The sequence below is a fragment of the Strix aluco genome, chromosome 11 (genome assembly GCF_031877795.1).
Source record: "Strix aluco isolate bStrAlu1 chromosome 11, bStrAlu1.hap1, whole genome shotgun sequence".
Lineage (NCBI taxonomy): Eukaryota > Metazoa > Chordata > Aves > Strigiformes > Strigidae > Strix > Strix aluco.
The window spans coordinates 14,482,770-14,504,128 of NC_133941.1; the positions used below are offsets into that span (position 1 = coordinate 14,482,770).

General features: G+C 34.7%; 1 protein-coding gene across 4 annotated transcripts in view; it reads right to left on the minus strand.

The window, feature by feature from the left end:
• APPL1 (adaptor protein, phosphotyrosine interacting with PH domain and leucine zipper 1) overlaps positions 1-21,359 on the minus strand; it is a 32,384-nt gene that overhangs the window by 6,331 nt on the left and 4,694 nt on the right. For 2 of the 4 annotated variants that reach the window (XR_012624708.1, XM_074836196.1), the window contains exons 2-20: positions 21,025-21,123; positions 19,899-19,958; positions 17,939-18,010; positions 17,056-17,143; positions 15,429-15,470; positions 14,554-14,612; positions 13,930-14,076; positions 12,390-12,472; positions 12,130-12,288; positions 10,667-10,855; positions 9,929-9,971; positions 7,941-7,997; positions 6,057-6,148; positions 5,300-5,482; positions 2,938-2,987; positions 2,374-2,548; positions 2,234-2,270; positions 573-719; positions 272-322 (exon numbers count right to left, since the gene is read on the minus strand). Coding sequence is in view for 3 of the 4 variants with exons in the window: in XM_074836196.1 (XP_074692297.1) it covers positions 272-322; positions 573-719; positions 2,234-2,270; positions 2,374-2,548; positions 2,938-2,987; positions 5,300-5,482; positions 6,057-6,148; positions 7,941-7,997; positions 9,929-9,971; positions 10,667-10,855; positions 12,130-12,288; positions 12,390-12,472; positions 13,930-14,076; positions 14,554-14,612; positions 15,429-15,470; positions 17,056-17,143; positions 17,939-18,010; positions 19,899-19,958; positions 21,025-21,123 (1,833 nt within the window). In the remaining variant the exon portion in view is untranslated. The remainder of the gene's footprint in view (positions 1-271; positions 323-572; positions 720-2,233; positions 2,271-2,373; positions 2,549-2,937; positions 2,988-5,299; positions 5,483-6,056; positions 6,149-7,940; positions 7,998-9,928; positions 9,972-10,666; positions 10,856-12,129; positions 12,289-12,389; positions 12,473-13,929; positions 14,077-14,553; positions 14,613-15,428; positions 15,471-17,055; positions 17,144-17,938; positions 18,011-19,898; positions 19,959-21,024; positions 21,124-21,359) is intronic. The other 2 variants (XM_074836197.1, XM_074836198.1) reach the window with 2 other exon arrangements.

The following is a 21,359-nucleotide window of genomic DNA, read 5'->3' on the forward strand; positions in this document are numbered from 1 at the left end:
TGTTATACCACTGCTTTGATTATTCTTCTTTTAAGGGACTGGTATGTTTGTTAAAGGTAGCAAGCTGAATCCTATCTTGAATATTGTTCCACAGTAGACATTGGCAGTTGTCTTATCTTGGGTTTAAATTCTAGAAAACCAATCCCTTAAAATACACCACAACAGTATTACAGCATCTATAAGCATCTTGCAGAATATATTCTATTACACATATTATATATACTCTCTCCCTTCCATTCACCAGTATCCCTTGCCCCAAAAAGATTCTTACCAGTTCTGCATGAAAAGCTATCTGTTTTGCCAGTCCAACAGAGTCACAAATCTAAAGACAAAACAGATTGGAAATAATCAAAAAGACTAATACAAATGCCTTTAAAACTAAGCCAGATTCCCAAATCAGGTATAATAGCATATTAAAGCACTTGCAGGTACTTAGACTGTCAGGTTTAACTGTTTTTCAGTACATTAACAAAATACTCCCCACAGAAATCCCTTAGACAGCTTGAATGGATCTAAGGTCTCGGAATCCACGTCAGGTTCAAAACTAATACAAGTATAACCATCACCAATACCTTTTCCCCTTCATTATTTGATTCAAATATATAGCAGATGGAAGTTTGGCGGCTCTCAACTCTCCCTCCTGAAGTTCTAAGCACAAATCCAAAAAGGCGCTTATTCTCCTGGTGCGTAGCATACAAGACTACATTGGGCAAAGGAAACTGCCAAAAGGATCAAATATGGAGGTATTAAAACTGGTTCCAAATACTTGCTGTATGATGTTTCAATACATTGCACATTAGTTACTTCAGTATCATAAATGCACAACCACACCAGAAGTTACAACCTGACCAAACATGTAATTACAAAACACAAACAGTAAAAAACAAGCATTAAATCATTCAAAAGATAGGAAAACTTCTAAAAACACACTCCATGTAAGAAAAGGAGACCACTTTTGCAATGCAAATCAGTCATCTTTCTAAGTGTGAACAGTCCTTCTCTTTATTTTCTTTAAAGACACATCATTCATACAAATTACATTTGTGACTAAGATTTCAGTATAGGCACTACTTCTCCAAAACCTTTATTGCAATTAGTTCAGCTCTCCTGAATTACATACCCAAGGAAAAAAAAAAAAAAAAAAAAAAAAAAAAATAAACCCAAAATGAACAAACCACATATCCTCATTATTTTGCTACAATAAAACTATTTTGCGTTCTTATTCCTAAAAAAAGGGGGGACTTAGAAATTTCAATTGTATCTTTTTAAGACTTACCAAAGGATGAATTGTTAAATTCTGAAAGCCCCTACTACAGCTGTTATAAACTGACAGGATGAGTTTTTCCTAACCTTAAATGTACACATTTAGAATACTGGACATGCACTCAGTTGATACATCTCACCTGTAAAAGCTTACAGCTTTGGGGCAGTTTTGGACTTAATGCCACAAAGATAAAGAAAGAAAAAAACACTACTTGAAATATCAAGACATTTTCACATGCTTAGGATTTCCTTTTATGGAAATGAAAGTAATTCAGAGTCCCTGAAAAACCGAATGTTTTTAAAAGAAGACCTGAAGACACGAAATGGCAGACCATAAATTGTGCATAATAAAGAAGAGGGGGAGCGGGGAACAGTTTTGAAACATGAAAAATAAAGACTGCTATTACTAAAGAATTAAGCTGGCCTTATTTGATATCCTAAGAAGAATTCCACTTATTTCTTTCAAGTGCATTTATTATACAGAAGACAAAAAAAAACCAAAATCAGAAATCATACACCACTCTCAGTGCAATTATACATTAAAAAACAAAAACCCAAAACAAAACAAAAAAACCCTGAACGCCAAGCAAACCCTTTCGGACTTCAGAACTAATTTGACTCCAACCCTCATGTTACCCCTCTACTGACAATATAAATGTTTATAATCAAACACACTGTTAAAATACAATGATCTGTTTTCCTGATATTTTACCCTATTAAATTGGGGGAGGGGAAAAGTTTCAAAAGCCTATTTGACCTATTGAAATCACTTCCCTTAAACCTGATTTGCTGGTGTTTTTCTGTCTATTTTTAAATGTATGCATTAGTCTCCTAATTTCAGTGGAAATTCATCTGGTAATCTCATGCTTTCAGTGATTTTTGCTAACATCTAATAATATCTAATAATATTATTTTTCAGTTAGAAGAATTACATTGCTGAGTATTTATCTTAAAATGTAAAGTTACTTACTCGTAGTCTTGTAACTTGTGTCTGTGGATCAATTAACCTAAAAATTTGTTTTTAAAAACAAACCAGAAAGTAAATTTTACCAAAGTGAAAGCAGATCATTCCGTAAATAAACACAAGTAGAAGTCAGAAAGCAAACTTACTTTAAACAGTCACAAGTGACTAATAAATGTGATTCTGTCATCCTGAAAACGTTATGGATGGCACGAGCTGCTAGTATTTGACGCATTGTTTCATAAACAACATCTGGACTTTCATCAGATTTCACCTCCATAGAGCCAAGAAATCTTACAATAAATAGCTGGTGAAGAATTGAATCTAAGACAAAGAAAAGTATTGGAAAAAAGTGAACTTCATTTTGGGTTTTCTATTTCAAACCAGAGATGAACTGAAGTCAGGAAAACTCCAAACTTCTAATAACTTTTAAAGAGATTGCCCGTGCTTATAAATTAGAGGTAGAATTACTAAACAGCAAGTTACACATCTTTTCATTTGGTTTAATGAATACAAAAGATGCAATGAATTATTTTTAAAACAGACTTTCAGATAGTAGCCTGATTTAACTCATCTAATACATTGCTTTGCTGATGTAACTAAGCATTCTAAAACTGGTGTTAAATTAGAACAGGGAAGCTATAGATGAAAATAGAAAAATAATTTTCAAATTCTGTTTTTTAATTTGCATTGAAATAAAATTTTTGTTTTACCTTCTGTTTCAGATTTTGAGCCTCCAGATTCACCAAAAGGATTTGTGCGTCTATTAAAAAATGAAAACATTAAACCGCGAGTCAGATTACAAGAACCACTGATGAATGATCTAGTAGTCTCATGCTGCATCAAATAAGAACATGTAATGATTTCACAGACTTTGAAATCCGGAGGAATGTATGATAAATCATAAGGACAAGCAATTTAATCAGGAATTAGATATAAATTGCTATATTTGAGGGCTCAAATTATGGGAAACATACCAGATATTATTGTCCTATTGCTTCCATAGAGAGTTTTGCTCACATGGTATTTTTTTTTATATCTGAATTAAGCCCAAGTCAAAACCTTGTTAATATTTGAAAAGGTAATAGTTTTAGGGGATGAAATTTCACAGAACAGCTTCAGGAAATACCACCAAAAGCTAGTCCTGTCAGGACTCTATAGGAGCACCACACTTCTCATCACTGTCTCAAGTTGTTGTATTACTTACTGAAGAGAAGTCACTGGTTTTGTTTCAAATGCAGCTTTCTGAAAACATCACTGGGGTTTTACTCCTAGAGGGTCAAGAGAAACGTGGCTATTTCTGGCTCTCAGAGACAGAATTGCTATCAGTTACAATGAAAAGTGAAAATACTCTAGGCTTCCAAGTCTACATTTTCCAAAAGCAGTAAAGCAATGCTGAAAAGAGTATGGGAAATGGGCACATTTTATTCAGAACTTCTAAAGAGCCAAAAGCCCTTTCTCTCTGGCTAACTGGTAGCTGAAAAACTATTATCAGGGGTTAGTAAACTTCAAATTAGGTTTTATAGGGGAGTAGTGAAGGTGTCACCTCTCAATAGTCAGTGTTCTAATGGCAAGTTTCAGAACTAAGAGAAAAAAAGTCACTCTTGTTCAGTTCCATGTCATACTGACTGCCAGTTTTATTTTATCAGTGAAGTCTTTTAACTAAGAGATGTCTACTTTAAAGTAATAAAATTGTTCTAGATTGCACTCTGAAGTCAAGATGGCATTGCTACAATGTTTATATAACATGGACTCAATCAAGAATCATCCCATTAAATGTTGACCTGTGTAAATACACTAAAGGGAAATTCTATTAACATCTTCTGTTGCTCAGACTTTTATTGTTGTTTACGGTTAGACTGGAACAGTAAATGCAAAATCTCACAGGATCTCTCAAAAGGCAAAAATAAAATTTAAATACAATGTCATCAGTATCAGAAATTAAGGAAAGTCTTTTCTTTTTTTAATAATACTTCTAAAGTAGCATGTTGTCTATCTGTATGAACACTGCAGTTCTTTGTTGACAGTGATGGTTAATTGAAAATACTGACCACAACTCTATCATTCCTACTATGAAAAACATGATTTTCTAGAATGGAGTTATAACTGATGACATGAATTTAGCTGAAGTATTAACCTTTCCACTTCCTGGTATACAGTTCAAGTCTATTTTAAGTCAATAAATACTCAAGGATCTAGCTAGTCAACTGATTATCCTGCTATACCAAACAACAACAAAAAGAAAACTGTCAACAACAACAAAAACCCTTGAATATATATAAATTTAACTCTTATGAATCTGTGAGGTGCAACTGAAAATTCTAGTATTTTTCTAGAGGGCAGGGGGTTACAACACATTATTGTGACTAGAGTCATTAAATTAGTTTTCAGCTTTCTGGCTTTTTTTGTTGTTAAGAGCAGCTGGATCTGCAGATATGTTTTCTTAATATCTGAATTTTGTACATATAATTCCAGAAATGCAGTGCAGATTTATAGGTTTTTATTATTAGAGTGGGATGTTTACAAAAAAACAAGTAGGAGAAAATGTTTTTACGTTTTGGGAGGAGCTCTTAGACAATTTTAACTTGTCTGTATATGAGATTACTCTAGAAGCCTAGATCATTTTCACTCACCTTTCAGGTTAAGAAGAGTGTCATCGTATGCCATCATCACCTGGAGGCAGGGCTACCAAATTTCTCTTGAGTTTCCAAGAGGAAATAACCCAAGCTGCTGGGTGAGCAAGCAATAGGAAAGGAAAATACTTTGTGAAACTGAAAGATTAAAATAAATCAATAAATTAAAGCATTAGCTGTTAAAGCAAGAAAAGCTGCTGCTAAATAGAAAACTACACCTTGAATCTAGTGTATGTAATTAAGCCATTATTTTACAACTCTCTGTAACAATTAAAAAAATTGTTTTGCTCTGCTGGCCACTGCAAATTTTGTGATGTGAGGCAGTGCAAAGGCAATGTGTGTTTTGGAGCTGCAGCCTAAACATGGTTTTCTTGTTTGTTTGTTTTTAAACTAATAAGATTAACTTTAGGATTTTTTTTTTCCTTCTCTTTACATTGCCTACCTGCCCGACTGCCCTGAAGATTTTGCTTGACCAGGCAGATCTTCACTAACTGGAGATATTATGTCAAATTGTATAGGAGTATCAGGGGCAACAAGTGAATCCAAGGAAAGTGCCGATAAAGCTGCTGATTCGGATCCCAGTGACCCTGTGCTGCTAGTCCGAGCTGCAGGAGGACGAGATTGTCTAAAACAAAACAGAAAGATCAAAATGAAGATATCTTCATTTCAGGTTGGTTGATAATAAATCAAACCATATGGGAGACCGATGCAATATTCCAAAACCTGGATGTAAAACAAAACAAAAACTAAAAACCTGAAGATGATCAAGGTATAGTAAACAAATATGGAATCTAAGTTCCTAGTCAAGTTTAAGTAAGTTACTACTTTCATTAATAATTGCATCAGACTGTATTATACTTCATGTATGATTAGATGTTGATGTTAAAACAATCTGAGGACTGCTTCCAGGAGTTGGACACATTAAGAAAAATCTCATTGTGAATTTATAGAACAAACCAGACATAGGACGCAGGCAACACAAATGTCTAGTCAGCTGGAAATCTGGATTACTTGTAACAGTGAATGCTAAACAATGCTAAAAAGGTGAGTTCAAGAATTTTTCCTCTAGCCTATCAAAGATTTCGTTCTGAACATAGAAAGTTTCATTGTTTGTTTGGGCTTTTTTTTTCTCCTGGAACTTTATCCAGGATTCTCTTTGTAGATGTGCTCTTCAAGTGACCTGTAGTTCATTAACTTACACAGTTGGCCGCATGCTCTCATGCCTCTGCTGAAAGGAAGGAGATGGAGTAACAGCCTCCAGAGCTGACTGATTTACACGTGCAGCAATTTCCTGCAACAGAGACATGGGGGGGGGGGGGGGAACAAAAAACAAAACCCCATTTTCCTCAGAATAAACTTTTAATATTTTAGTTTTATTTATATGCAATTGACAGAAGTTATAAACTCAACCCTTTGTGAGAATCTTACAATCCTAAATTTTCACTAACATAGTTGCAGTATTTTCTTCTAACTTGCAACACATTTCCTGCTGTTCACTTCCTAAATTTAAATAAATGCACTTGCTTTATGATACTGCAAATGTTAATAAAAGTCAGGAATAGACGAAAGTCCCAATGATAAGTCTGACAAAATAAGCAAATGTAGCCAGAAAGAAAAAGAAAAATCTCATTTGAGAAATGCAGTCCTCAACTACTAACTGAAAAACATGAAGGTTCAAAAGTCTGCACTTGAAATTTGGGAACACTTAAATGTTTCTGAAAAACCAAGACATGAACAACTATCAACTAAGAAATATGCAACAGTGTTATCTGAGCAAATTATGAGCCATTTACAGTTGAAGAATTCCATTTTAATCTTTCATTGAAATCACTAATCCTGAAGTATAAGTATTTAATGTTGACAGCTTCACTTCATGGGGTAAAGCCAATAGTAAAAGTCCTTGAGGAAAGAGGATTTTTGGAGAGGGAAGGTGCAGGAGACAAAACAATCAAGAAGCAACATTTTGTGTGAGCGTATGACTCTGAAAATGAGAATGTAAAGTCATTGGAAAGTGAGCAGAAGGCACTAACACCGAGGTGTAAATTCACTGATGTAAGGCAGCTGCACCTGTTTACACCAGGACTAAACTGAACCTCAGCTGCATATTCATCAGAACATGGGCTTCAGGTAACTGAGCTCTGCACTACTTTCTTTCTCATCCGTATAGTTAACTTAGACAGTCAGCCAGGTACTTGTATTATCTACAAAGTTATGTTTAGTTCCTACACCAAAAACTGGCATGACGCACTTTTCCGTTTCACCTTGATCTTCCAGATCATTTGGCCAGAGCCTGGTGTGACGTGGTTGAATGATGAATTCCTGTATTATTGAACACGCTGCCTGCTGATTGCTCTACCTACAGGTCTCATCTCTGCTATATGATCCCTCTCCAATAACCTCAATAACCTGTTCCAGACCTCAGCAGGGACATCAAGGAGTACAATTTCACTTTCAACACACTTTATATATAGATAAATGCTCTGCTATAAAACAGATTTTGTTGGGCCTATTCCCCTAATTTAGTAAGTAAAAATCACTATATAAGTTTGTATCAATACGATTTACTATATAAATATAAATGTAGACCATATAAATGACATGAATTTACTTACCCAAATTCTCTACATGAAACAAATAATCAATTTCCAACTCTTCAAAAGGCAAGTAACTCTTTTCATCAAGTGAAAACGTGTTTTTCCTACAAAATTGCTACACTCATAAGATTCATATTCATAGGGTTGTCAGTTCCCTCTGGTAGAAATTAAATGTATCCATCCAAATATTTGTCATATTAGTTTGTAACTAAATATCATATGGAAACTACAAATACAGGATCCTGAAGATGTCAAAAAATTATACCAAATATAAAAAACTCACATATTTTTAGTGCTTTCTGTATAAGCATTTAGATGAAGGAGATAACGGACTATATGCTTTCATACCATGGAAAGCTTATAATTAGACATGTAGGAAGTACTCAACTTAATTCTATGCTATCCAATTAGATCCAGTTGATCTCTTTTAATTTTGTGCATATCTACATCTTAACATATCACTGATACTATAAACTTTAGTAAAGTTACCTCAGGGTTTTCACTTAGATATATCTGTTTAGATATGTTGTTTATGGTGCATATCCACTGAAAGAGAGAGAAAAGAAAAAAATTTATTTTTCACAGTATTTTAACAAACTTGATTAATACCAGTTGGCTAGTTTCAGCATTTTTCCCACTTTAGGGAGCCAAACCAGTATTCTGCACACCCAGCTTGTCATTAAATTCGCTGTGTACTGCACCTTACAATATCACATTTTACTTGAAAAAATTATTAGTCACACTAAAGATCAAAACTAAAGCACGCTTAAATCATGACTAAGAAATTTAAAAAAAAAAAAATAAATCAGGATTCTCTCTATTCCATTATTCTGTGACTGCAGATGACATTGTTTCCTTAAGCCATTACAAAGAATCCATCTGCCTTTTGTGGAATTTGCCCATTTCTTGCATATGTAAGCTAGAATCTGTTTTCTCCCTGTGCTATGGAAAATCATCTGCTCCTGCTCCTTGCTTTTCAACTCTTCTCCAAAGGAGAAAACTAACTGTGTTATGTATACTGCCAGTGCTGCTCCACTGAACCCCAGCTTGTTGTTAGGGTTGTCTATCTGTTGATAGCTATCTAAAAGACAGCACAGCACCTGCAGCCCAGAAAATCACACATCTGAGCTGCTAAAGCTGACTATAAACTCCCTTCCTCCAGTGAGGCATCTGAGGGCAAACGTTTCAGAGTTAGGCTATTAGCCAACTTCAACAGATCAAACAAACCAGGGCCAACCTGACACAGCACAGCTAAAAACCTCAGAAATATCATAAAAGGTCATTTTATATCAATGTAACATTGAAGATTGCAGAGGAATTGGAATGCAGCTGAAAGTACCATATTTTATATATTTCCTTACCCAACTGCTAGTCCAAACACATTTTAAATCAACAGTGCTTTTAAAACATTTTCTTTCCCATCCCACCCCTTACTGAGAAGTCTATATTGAATAATAATGCAAACAGACACACCTTTTTAATTAACAAATACTTTATATCACTTACTACATCTGTTCCTTTGTTTCTGGACAAATCTGACTATTCATAGACTATGAATGTAATGAATCTGTAAGTTTGGCCCATCTTTGCAAGCCTTTGGAAAGCTGTAAAAGGCTGTCCAAATAAAACGTAAATTCTAGTAACTAGAACCTTCTTTGTTAGACCAGTACAAGCCTATAACACTAGGCTATTATTTGCAAAAAGTCTAGAGAAATTTTTTATTTTCACCTCTAGAGAAAGCTAAATAAAGTAGGGAAAAGATATCCCTGCTGGACTAGTAGGTTTTTTTCCATTTCCTTTTCGCATCAGTATTTGCTATAACATAGAAGTTTGCTACCTAGTGTTTGAATACTGACATTTCTCAGCTGGTATTCACCCATTGCACGGGCCAGTAAATCTGCATCACCAGACTTAGCAGCTATTTGGAAACAGGGATCACAAGCAGCTTTGAAAGCAGTCCAAAAGCAAATTATTTCACATTTCTTAATTCAACTTGTTCATGAAGTATAAATGTGTTTTCCATAATGCATCAGGGGTAGAAAACCAGTGTTTCCTCATTTCTCAGCTGCCTGTATCATTATCTGTGTCCTAACCTGAGACTTCCTCTAGCTTCCATTCCTGACAAGCAGGTAGGAAGAAGGAAGGAACGAGAAGAAGGAGAAGCAGCATTTGTCAAGATTCCATTACTGCTAGCTATTCAGATGTGGGCTTTTTTTTTTTTTTTCTTTTTCCCTTTCTTCTGTAATACTGCAAAGGACTTGGTGGCGATCATAACTGCATTTTTTTCTCTAGGATTTAAACACAGTAATATTTTGGCAGAATTCTTGAAACCTGTCATTATGGATAGAATGAGTTAAAAGTTCACTGCTTACTACCTAGAGAACATAAAATGAGCATTCCAATTATTGTAACAAATGTATTCCTTCTGTGCAACAGAAAATCATTGCACTCCATGCAAACCTCCTATAAAAGCTTACCTCTTCATAATCTTTTTTACTCTCTGCCTGTAAGATTGAAGACCTGAAAGATGAAAACGGACAAGGCAATTTTGTCTATTTAAAATGTCTCACAAATACATTCAGACAGGAAACTCCATTTTCATGTTTGTACGCTGCACAACAAATTAAGAAAGGCTGACGATTCCATATACGTGCTGAGTGCAGTCAACATTTAATTGGTGGGGGCGGGGCGGGCGGTGCAGAATCAGAATCATTCAGGTTGGAAGAGACCCTTGGGATCATCGAGTCCAACCATCAGCCCTACTCTACAAGGTTCTCCCCTACACCATATCCCCCAACATCTCATCCAAACGACCCTTAAACACATCCAGGGATGGTGACTCCACGACTCCACCACCTCCCTGGGCAGCCTATTCCACTGTCTGACCACTCTTTCTACGTTTTCATTTCAATTGAAAATAGAAAAAGAACAAAATTCTAATTGTGCCCATGTAATACTTAAGCACTCACAAAATGCAGTAATACACAACTGTAAACTGATTATGGTAATTTTATTCTGAAATACTATTCAGCTATGTTACAGAGCTTATAAACAAAAACCCAGACATTACAAAGTTAAAAAGACATCCCAGACTTTGCTTCTAAATACCCCCAAAATCTATCAAGCTATAATCTGGCCAAAAGTAGGCCATCTTTCTTTTCTTAATTAGTGAGTCCAGTATTACCTACAGATAACAGTAATGTAAGAATACTTACTTTTTGCCATCAAAAGATGTTATCTGAAAACAGTACCGTCTGTCTTCACAGTCCACAGCCATTACAGAACAATTATCTATATCCATGACAAGTCCCCCAGCTACATCACCTCTTGCCTGGCTCATCAGATTTCCACCTTGAGTGAAGTAAAACTGTCTCTCCCAACTGGAAGATACCAGCCCTGTCTTACTAAAAGATGAAGAGGTTCTTAGTTAGTAGATTAAGAGTTCAGCTGAGCTGAAAGTCACATGGAACAAACCATCTGGCACTAAATAGAACTTTTTTCCCCATTTACTGTTTTAGGTTAGCTTTACAGCTAAATTGGTCTCTTTACACCCATTATTTTTTCCATGCTAAACCTATTGCTGGGCAAAGAATACATAAAACAGTAATAATTGCTTTCTTAAATTATGTGAAACAATTTAGAATAAAAAGGCATCAGTTTTGATGATCAGCTTTTATGGTATTGCTTTACACAATATGCATCTTCAAGTGATATGCATTATCAATATAGTTGATAAGACCTCTGAACTCCACACTTACATTGTTAAGACTAAGTTTTAAAAAACTTCGTGCTAAGAATTAGCTTAGTCATGTAAGATACCTCAACTTTCAAGCATTTTGTACCATTTCCAAAATTTTGCTTAGAGCATGTTGGTTTTTTTAGTGGTGTGGGTTGTTTCTGTTTTTTTTTTTTCCCAGAACTACAGAAGAGGAACAATCTGAAACCAAAAATCAGTAACACTTGCAGTTTGGCCTCTCTTCTTGTTCAGATACTCTCTTCAATATTAATTGCTGCAACTGTGTTCTACTACAGAAATTCATTCAGCAAGTACGTTACTCTAACTGTTGTTGTAAAAGTAATCTACATTTTTTAAAAAATTCCTTGAAGCTTATTATATAATTTACAGAAAAAACTCTGAGTATTACAACTTATTTTTAATAACTATAAAAATGAGCTGCTAATAGAGTAACAGCTCCCTCCAGTGGACAAAAGACTACCCCATGAAATTGAGAAGGCCATTCAAAGTTATTTCGATTAACAGAGAATGTTTTGCCTTGTATATCTCAAGCTTGTCGTATTTTATTAGTAATTTGAATCTCAGATCTCTAACAGATACTTACAGAACAATCCTGATAGCTGCAATCTTGCCGTTTTCCAATTACAATCAAGTGAAACTGCGCTCTCAAACTTTTTCTTTTTGATGTGAAAATTCAGGCAAAATTAGACTAAAATCAGAATAATGCTTTGCACCTGAATGACACTATGTCAGTGTAACAATTAAATTAATATTAATTAAGTGAAGGAGTCAAAGAAAGAAACAGAACAGCTCCTATGTGACTTACTCAACTAAGTATGTAAAATCAGCATAGCTAACTTCAAAAAAAGTTGCATACTTTTTTTAGCTTTCCTTTCCCAAAATTAAATACTCTGAAATTTTGAAGTACCAAGTTAGTCTTACTTTCTTGCATTGAGATAGCCAGCTTTCCGTGTTAGATTTCTATGGACAGGAAATTTCATAGGATCAGGATCAGGCAAATACAGTGGATCACTAGCTACTTCCAAGTCCTCAATAGTTTGTTGCATGTTTTCTACTTCACACTCCATTTCCCTGCGAACACTAAGGTAAATAATGTGTTATTAACAAAGATAACTTATTAATCAGTAGAAACATAAAAAATAATTGTCTAATAGTTCAAAATTGCAACAAAAACAACTTACTTCTGTACACTTGTGCCAATATTGGTCAAAAATTCTTCCAATTGCTCAGTAAGATTTTCTGAACCCATTTTAAAAAAACTTATCTTTCAAAAAAAAGAAAAAGAGGAGGAAAAGGGAGAATTTAGTCATTAATAAAACTACATTAACAATTAACAGATGAAACCATAGGAGGTTAAAGTTTCTCAGAGAAATCTTTCATCCCTCACTCCCATCAAAGCCTCTCAGTAAAGGCATGGTTTTGTCTGCAAGTGAAGGCTGATGCTGACATTGCAGTGGGATTTCATTGTGTCAAGAGAATGCGCAAAGTCACCTGGAGGAAATATAGAAATATGCAGGTAGTGCCCTGCAAAATAAAAAGATCTGATCTTTCAGTGATGTCAAAGTCTCTCTATACTTTTTCAAGATCACCAGTCTGCTAACTGTTGTGTTATGGGTGGGGTTATTTGGGGGGCATAGGGGAGGGGAAACCTATGAGAACTTGTCCAGAACCATCCTCTAACTGTGGACCCTGCCAAGGAAACCTGACAATATTTATCTTAAATAGAGTGTGCTCCATATTGGTCCAGAAAACCTGCCACATCTAAATTGAGTTTAGCCATATGAAATCTCAGAATAGGGAATCACAGGGTATGGCCCTGCCCTTCCCATTCTTAGATTCAGCAAAAACCTGCACCTGAACAAGTTGCACTATCTACTTTGCTACAGAAAACATTCAGAGCTTAGTTCTGAAATAGAAGCTGCAAAGTTTCAAAAAGAAGTAAGAGTTTTTCTTGGACTTGGGAAGCTTTCAGACAGTATGTAGAAGTTAAGTTCTACTCAGGACACTGTGGCAGTGCCAAATGCTTGAGTCTGACTTTGTTTTAAAAAAACCATACCGATGACATATTTCTGAAAATACAAGTTAAGTCTCTACAAAGAACTTTTTCATAACTGTATTTTCTATTGCCCCCATCCTCAAATAAACCAATCATAAACTCATTTATATTAAACAAAACCAAGACCGAATGATTTTTAGCATTTCAGTTCTTCCACACCCTTAGCTGAAAACAATAGTGATGTGACTTTGATGATTATCTCACCTCAGAATAGCTGCCACAAGAGAGAGTTTAACTGTCTTCACATTACTTTCTAAGAAGTTACACTTCCATGTGGACTTCCATGCATGAAAGTTTTCATCAGCTATTCCCATTAGTGAGGAAAAAAAAGTTCCCAGCAATGAAAATTTAGGCAGTGCATTAAATTTAGCCATCTGGGTTTTGGGGTAGAATTTTATATTTGTCACCCAGACTTTCCTAAAAGATTCTCCAATGGGAGTGAGGGTACGTCATGACGAGATTCATGTACTGAGTGGGAAATGCCTAGTGCTAGCTAATGACACTGTTCATGGCAGCAGCTGTGACAGCTACAGGGATGAGGATGGGATATTTCTTCTTCGCCATTTGCTTCCTTGGATTGCAAAAGAGGTCTTGCAATGGATTTCAGTACATGAAGTACTTTTACATCTTCTTTCAGACCTACAGCTTTCAGAATCTGAAATTACCTGAGCTTGCATGTATCCTAGCAAGGGTTCTAGCATAGCAATTTTCTTTTTGTACTGAAGAGTATTTAATGCACAGAAATAATGCATCATAGTCTGATGCTGTTTTTTCCTTGAAGTATACACATCTTCTGTAACTTCAGCCTTGATCTACAGAGAAACAGACAGGGGGAGGGGGAAAAAGGAACGTTTGAGACTTGGTATTCATCACATGCCTTCTGGACAGCTTTATAGTCAGCATGGAAAACTCAACACAGTAATGTTCTCTACACTCTATCATCAGCAATTGCATATTTTACCCTACAATTCCACTTCTCTAACTTATACGTGAGAGATACATGAAAAACAACTACAACGTTCTTTTCTCCCTGGAAAGTGCAGTTATTTCTTTACAAAAATAAATTGAATATAGTATCACAATCTTAATCATAGAGCATTTTTCAGTACAAAAGAGGCATTTATTGGGCAAGCCTGCTTTTCTGTTCTGAAGCAAACTGTCTAGGGTGCTAAAACATAAACTATCAAACTTCAGGTAGAATCTGACATACATTGTCTTCCATCATAAATACATAGATGAAAATTATTTCTTATCTCCTCTAAAAATCTTAAGTATTTGGTTTTACGAACCTTTTCGTTTTCCCTTCTTTTTGACAACCGACTGTATCTGGTAATGGCAGCATCATGGTCTAAGCAATCAAGAGAGAATGTACAATCATTTTGGTAACTTAATGGCTTATGAAACAGAGCAGAAAACCTTTTATATCACTGTGTGTTGCACAGCCAGCTGAATGCAAAGTTCTGTTATATTAAAACCTTTAAGAATTGTTCTTGCCTGTCTATAATTACTTCAGTACCACAAATATTTAGGCTGAAGAAGAATTCTAACCAGCTGCAAATATGGCTAAATTGTTACAAATTTCCCTAAACATCTAATATTCTTCAAAGACAAAAACTTTTTATAAGTAGAGACAACTTTCCATTATTAAAACCTGTGTCTAATCTTTTTTTGCTTCTAAAGCAATGAAGCAATTTACACTGAGAGAAGCAGAATCCTTACTTAATCTTTATGTAAATAATATGTTCTCTGTGGTAGAGCTAGCTAAAAAAAGTAACTGCTGACAACAGGGAAGAGAACTATCAAATGAGTTTTAGGGAGGTAAAATTTGTTTATTAATCCAGTCCTGACTTTAAGAAGTGAGGTAGCACCTTACTATTTTTAGTAATTTTGGTAGCATAATCCTAAATTATTTAATAATTATATATACATTTTAAGTATTGTAAAAAAAGACTAATACTGTCAATTTGCCTTAACACTTCGGTACACAAAGCAGGGATTTACAAGTGACTCAAGGCAAGCTGGGTGCTTAAGTATCACTGAAAAAAATTACATGTTAATCAGTCACTTTAAACCTTGCAAATAACTTCACTAGTTTTCTGAGTAAATAATCTACAATAATACTGCCATCTTGTAATATCTGTAACATTAAGTATTTTACACTTACCATTGCTTGCAATTTGGAAAACTTCTTTTAGAGTTAGTATCTCTACAAAACAACATATCACAATTTAAATAAGTTGTTATCAACATAACATTTATACATTAAGGTTTCTATTGCAATATTTCACTACTGAACAGTTGTAGGTCATACCTTGTACCATGCTGAGTTAAAAGCACAGGCGCTATGTGGCCAGGGAAGTCTGCTCCTACATAGGGCCCGAGTATCATTTATGTGGCTGTTTGGTTTACCAAAAAAAGATACTCTAAATTAAGGAGGAACTTCTTTTCAAAATACTTTGAAAGACATCGTCAATACAGATTCGTCACCTACAGTTCTGGTCAGAGTTCTGGTCTGAGTTGGGGAAGTGGAAACACAGGAGATGGGGAAGTATCATGGGATCAAAGGAAAGCCCCAAACACATTGTGATTCCTCCTACCTAAAATCAGTCATGTTCTAGATGGTTCTTTAGTCTCAGTGTATCAGGGAGCAGAAAACAGCGCAATACTTAGCACTTGTTCTGATCGTCATCGTGGTTTTGTGTCATATTACAACATCAACAGAGAGCTATGTTCAACTTTATGGTAAAGCAAAGAGAAAAAAAAAACATGGAAAAGCTTTACAGAAAGTGCCTGTGAAGTCCATAAAGTATGGCATCATTAAATACTACATCAGTTGGTGGTTAATAACTTCCCAGTAGGAAAATTCAATTTGCAATTATTGCTTCAGGGATGCTTCTTCAGGAAATATTAACTGGAGATTTCTCCAGGTTCCGAGGAGTAATACTAGCCTTGAGATACTCATGTGCCCTTTCTCAGAGAGCATCATCTACTTAATCCATAATTTTGTAACACACTATTGCCAAAGAAGTATTTTCCAAGATTCATAAAGAGTAGAAGACTTGTGGAAGGGCTGTAATTTTGATTTCAATTTAGACTTAAGACATTCATATGTTAGGTATAACCACTCTAGGATATTCACATTAGGGATTTATGCTATTTTGGTTTTAACTGTTATCATTTATATTTGAAACCATGTGCCACACCAGCCTATTCACTTTAGCATCTTGAGTAAAACCTATCATAGTCAGACATGTTATATATTATTCTAGACCAGGCAGAGTAAGATACAGCTGTTACAAAAGAAAGAAGTTGGAAGCATCTTATGCCTGCATGTAAGAAGTCACCTATGTTACCAGCAGTGTGGAAGAGCCACCTTACTAAATCTTAGTAATATAACAAGTACTACAACTTTGGCACTTTGCCTTTTGAGTTTAGTCCAGCCACTATATTGTCATGGTATTATCATATATACAAATGTTTCCTGAACATGAAAATGATCTGAAATTATTCTTTCCTAATGTTTACAGTACCTGCAAAATTTTCATCTTGAATAGAAGTGCTTCCATAATATAAACAATATTTTTCTTGGAACAGTAAGTGTTAAGTTCTTCAACTGTAATACTCATGAATAGAAATAACTTACATTTTTTAAAAAACTGGGAGATGCTTACTTTTGAGAGCTGAAAAATAAGTGGCGTATTCTATTTAGTGAAACAGCAGCCATGGAGATTAAATGGTGTGGTTTTTTATTGCTGCTGTTGATAAAAACGGTATTTGTTCGAGCACTCTACCTTTTAGATCCCTTTCTTTAAACTGGGTAATAGGAAACATCATTGCATCTGCAAGTTGAGTTGAAAGTACTGCATGGCAAGAGCTGAGCTGTAAAAGACAAGAGAAAGAAGGAAATTTTAGGAAAACAGTGCTGAGACTAAATCAAATCAAGATAGATTGACATCAATTTCATTCAAAGATGACACATACAACTCAAACATAATTTTGCACATTCATTTTTTTGCAACTACTCTTTTCTAGCTTCCTGATCTCATCACTAGCTTTTTATAGAAACCTTTAGAGTTTAGTATTTGTCCCTACTTTTCCAACTTTATTCCAAGTGGATCATGTCAGAAGATGGCCTCATACATTCTGATGACTAGTCAGTTTATTTCTCCAGTCTCCCTCCAGCTACATCACAGCCCATCTTTCACAGGTTACTGAGGTAGAACAAATGTGTTCTTCCTCCCAAAATTCTGTTTAAGGAGAGGGATCACAGAAAAAGTCCTGATGCTAAGTTGTCTTTTGTAAGAGTCAGTATGTCTCTAATACAGACACAGCAGGAGGTTCATTTGTCCATCAGGTATCTAAAAATCAGGCAATGCAAATACCCTCATGAAAAAGAGTTTCTAACGGCCATTCTGTAATATTTTATGGCTGTACCTACAGTAAGTTAAACTACATTCTTTCTCAACAATGTATCCTCATTTTGCTGAGTTGATTCTATATCTTCAGGTCATGTAACTTTAATATATGCTGCAATATACAATTCAGTGTTAACTTATTGACAAAAGAAAGCCATTTCTGTACCTCCTATCTTAAAAAAGGCTGGAATAATTAAGCAAGTTAAAGTCTATACATGACAACATTAGCAAAGTAAGTGAAACAAATACAAGTACTTGCCTCATCTATCACTTTTGCAAATTGCTGTAGAGTGGAAGTCATAACTTCATCATCTCCCCCTAGTGGAAAACGCTAAAAGAAAATAAAAGGAGGCATGTTTGCAGTGTTTTCTGCCATTCACAAAACTGTATTAATCATGTCTACAAATATATTAGGTATCCCATTACATTCAAACATTATACAGTTAAGATACACTGAAGCACTTTATTGTCCTGTGGAGAAGGAATATTGGGGGCATGGGAGGAAGTAATAAACAATTCTCATTTTTAAAAAATAATTCTATTTTCAAAATATATTAATTCATTAATCCAATTAATAATTTTACAAAGTAATTAATAGATTTTATTATTAAAAAAATCAGGAAAGATGCAGACTTGACATCTATGAAGATTTTTATCCAGCTTTGCAAATTATTTTAAAATTATAAAAAATTAAGCAATATTTGGTGATTATCTTAAATTCCTAGCTCTTAAATTACGTGATTACATGAAATTTTCAAACCAGCCAAAACAGTTTACTTCTAAAAGGCCTCAATGGAGGTTACCCAAAATATGACCAAAATGATCACAACTGAAAAAAAAATAATCCAGTTAAAACATCATTTGTGTATTTTTAAGATAATCTCCTGACTGGGAAAAAAAGCAGTCCAAAGGAGACCAATCATAAAAATAATTTAAAACACTTGGAAATATTCAAAAACTCAGCTTCTTTATTAAAAATCTTGAGCAGCTCCTTCCAGCTTGTTAGGTCGTCCCCTCCTTCTTCTCAATGAATGTAACAAACTATAATTGAAATAAGGATATTTGGTGTATATTTTGATATCCATAACTGCTAACAAATATCCTCCCCTAACTGGTTCTTCTAAATTGAAACTAGTTCTTTTCATTTTGATTTTGCAAATACTGTATTTTTGCTAGGAAATGGCAGAAACAGTGCAATTCATTAAATAGCTGTGCCATTAAAGTCAATTTGGTATTGTATGAACAATGTTAAAACAATTCAAATGGCAGTATTGCAGCTACTTCTGAAAAAAAAAAAAAAAAGCAGAAATAATTTAATTCCTGCTATAATTCAGAGAGTGCACAGACATCTTAGGCAGCATTTCCAGTCTGTCATTAGGAACATAAGACTTTTTTTTTTTTTTTTTTAAATAAAGACACCCTACATCTCCCTGTTTCTCCATCTCTTCCTAATGGGACTACTGTAGGTATGAATACTCACTATTCTTTTGGATCAGCACCACTGTATTTTTGATCCTATCTGCATTACGCCTATTCGTTAGTAACATTTAGCAAAAGAAAAATAGTGTCATCTCAGCCCTCTAGAAAGACTCACCAAACCAAAATAATTTGTAAATAGTACATTTTCCAGTTTATCTCATTAGGTGGAGAATGATGATAGGGACTGCCAGCCTCCTTAAAAGAAGCAACTTTTTGTTTTTAACGTGCATCTCAGAAGAGGGGTCCCAGAAGCACAGCTACAAAAAGGAAACCCTTCACAGTACAGGCTGCCAGAGGAGAAAGTTACGAGTCCACAATCCACGCTTTCAGAGATGGAATTATTCTCACTATGAGGGTAAATTATGGTTGTTAAATGAAGACTGATATGCAATCTCTCCTCTTTGTGACTAGTAAAATTAAAGCACTTAACAGTAAACAGGTTTATATACAAAAACAAACCACCACCATGACCCTGAGCAACCCCCAGACACTGATCCAAAAGTGAAATATTTCAGAACTTACTAATATTCATCATGGTAAGAGAAACTTCATTCTGTTTTAGTTGGAAGAACTAACGTGATGACAGTAAATTCTTTTGGCAAAAATTCAAGCCACCAACCACAGCAATTTATTTTATCTGGACCAAACCTAAACATGTTCTACAGTGTGCTCTGGGAGATAAAAGACTACAAAAATACATAGTCCTGACCACATAAAGACAACAATGATTTACACAGTACCTGTTTCTCATATTCCTTCAGAAGCTTTGAAGTCAGATGAGTTGCTGCACTTAATTCATTCTGATTTAAAACAAAACAACCACAAAACCAAGCTTGTTACTTTTTGATTTAAATTAATATTAAAAAAATCACATATTTAAAGAGAAAACTATTACAGACATGGAACTTAAAATCTGACTACAGATTTTCAGAAAACCTAAGCATCCTGCCCTTCAATTTCTCTAACATTGCTGAGTTACAGGTAATCAGTTTTTACAAATACCAAGTTCACAGCCTGTACTATGTGGACTGATTTCTGTATTTTTCACATTAGGCAATGCATATTTACATTTAATTATTTCAAATTAGCTGCCCTAGTTACTGTTTATTAGGAATCTGTGCAGGAAAGACAAGATTACAATGAACCTCAGTACTACCAGGTTACAAACTGCTCTGTACATGTACACAGACAAGACCTAATTAGCAGATTCATGGTATGGAATAACTTCATCTTTCATTATGCAGTTGAAGGAGAAAGCACAGAAATTACAAGCTAAATAGGCAATAAAGTAAAACTACATAGCAGCAAACCTACAATAAACACACTAGTCATAACAGTAAAAACAACAGTAAAATAAAAATATGAAAACCAACAGTAATAAATCAGTAAAAAAGTCAAAGAGTTCAAGTACATACAAATTAAAAATACAGCCATAAACTCATTTTTCAGAAAAAACACATAAAACAAGATTCTGGCTTTGGCATAAAAGTGCAGTTACTTATAGATGATAAGCAAAACATGAATATATTGTGGGTAAAAAATTATCTCCCACTTGGTACATACTAAGGTCATGACAAGAAACATTTTAGAAACACTTGGGAAATACAATAGAACTACTAGAAGACAAGAAAATCTTTTTACTTGTCATAAGAAATTCTGTTGCAAAAGAAATCACAAGAATTTAGTCTTTACCACTCCCTAACACATAGAAAAACAATAATTTAATTCTTATTTTGTTTCACTTCCACATTTAAAGAATGTAGAAGTTTAAAAAAAATACTACTTGTAAGAATTTTAAAAAAAGCAAGAGACATTAAATGTGGTTCAAAAGCTTTATAATGCATTCAAACATTTCATTAACATTACCTGAGCATCATATATTCTGTGCATGGCTTGAAATAACTGATTGATGTAATTGGAAATTGCAGCAGCATCTTCTTCAAATACTCCCAGCAAAGACCGGGTCTGTAAAAAGAATGAAACACCCAAGACACTAACATGTCAACTTAGAAAAACAGTATTTAAATGTAACAGAATTTCAAAGTTAAACAGCGTTGTTTCAGGTTTCATTACTGAAAGGTTTATAAACCCTTCAATACTGTTTACAGGAATGATATCTGTTGCATGCCAGAGAATCTTAAAGATATCCAAGCTCAGCCTCACTCCTGCTGTGTGCCTCTCTCCAGGTTAAAACAAGTACA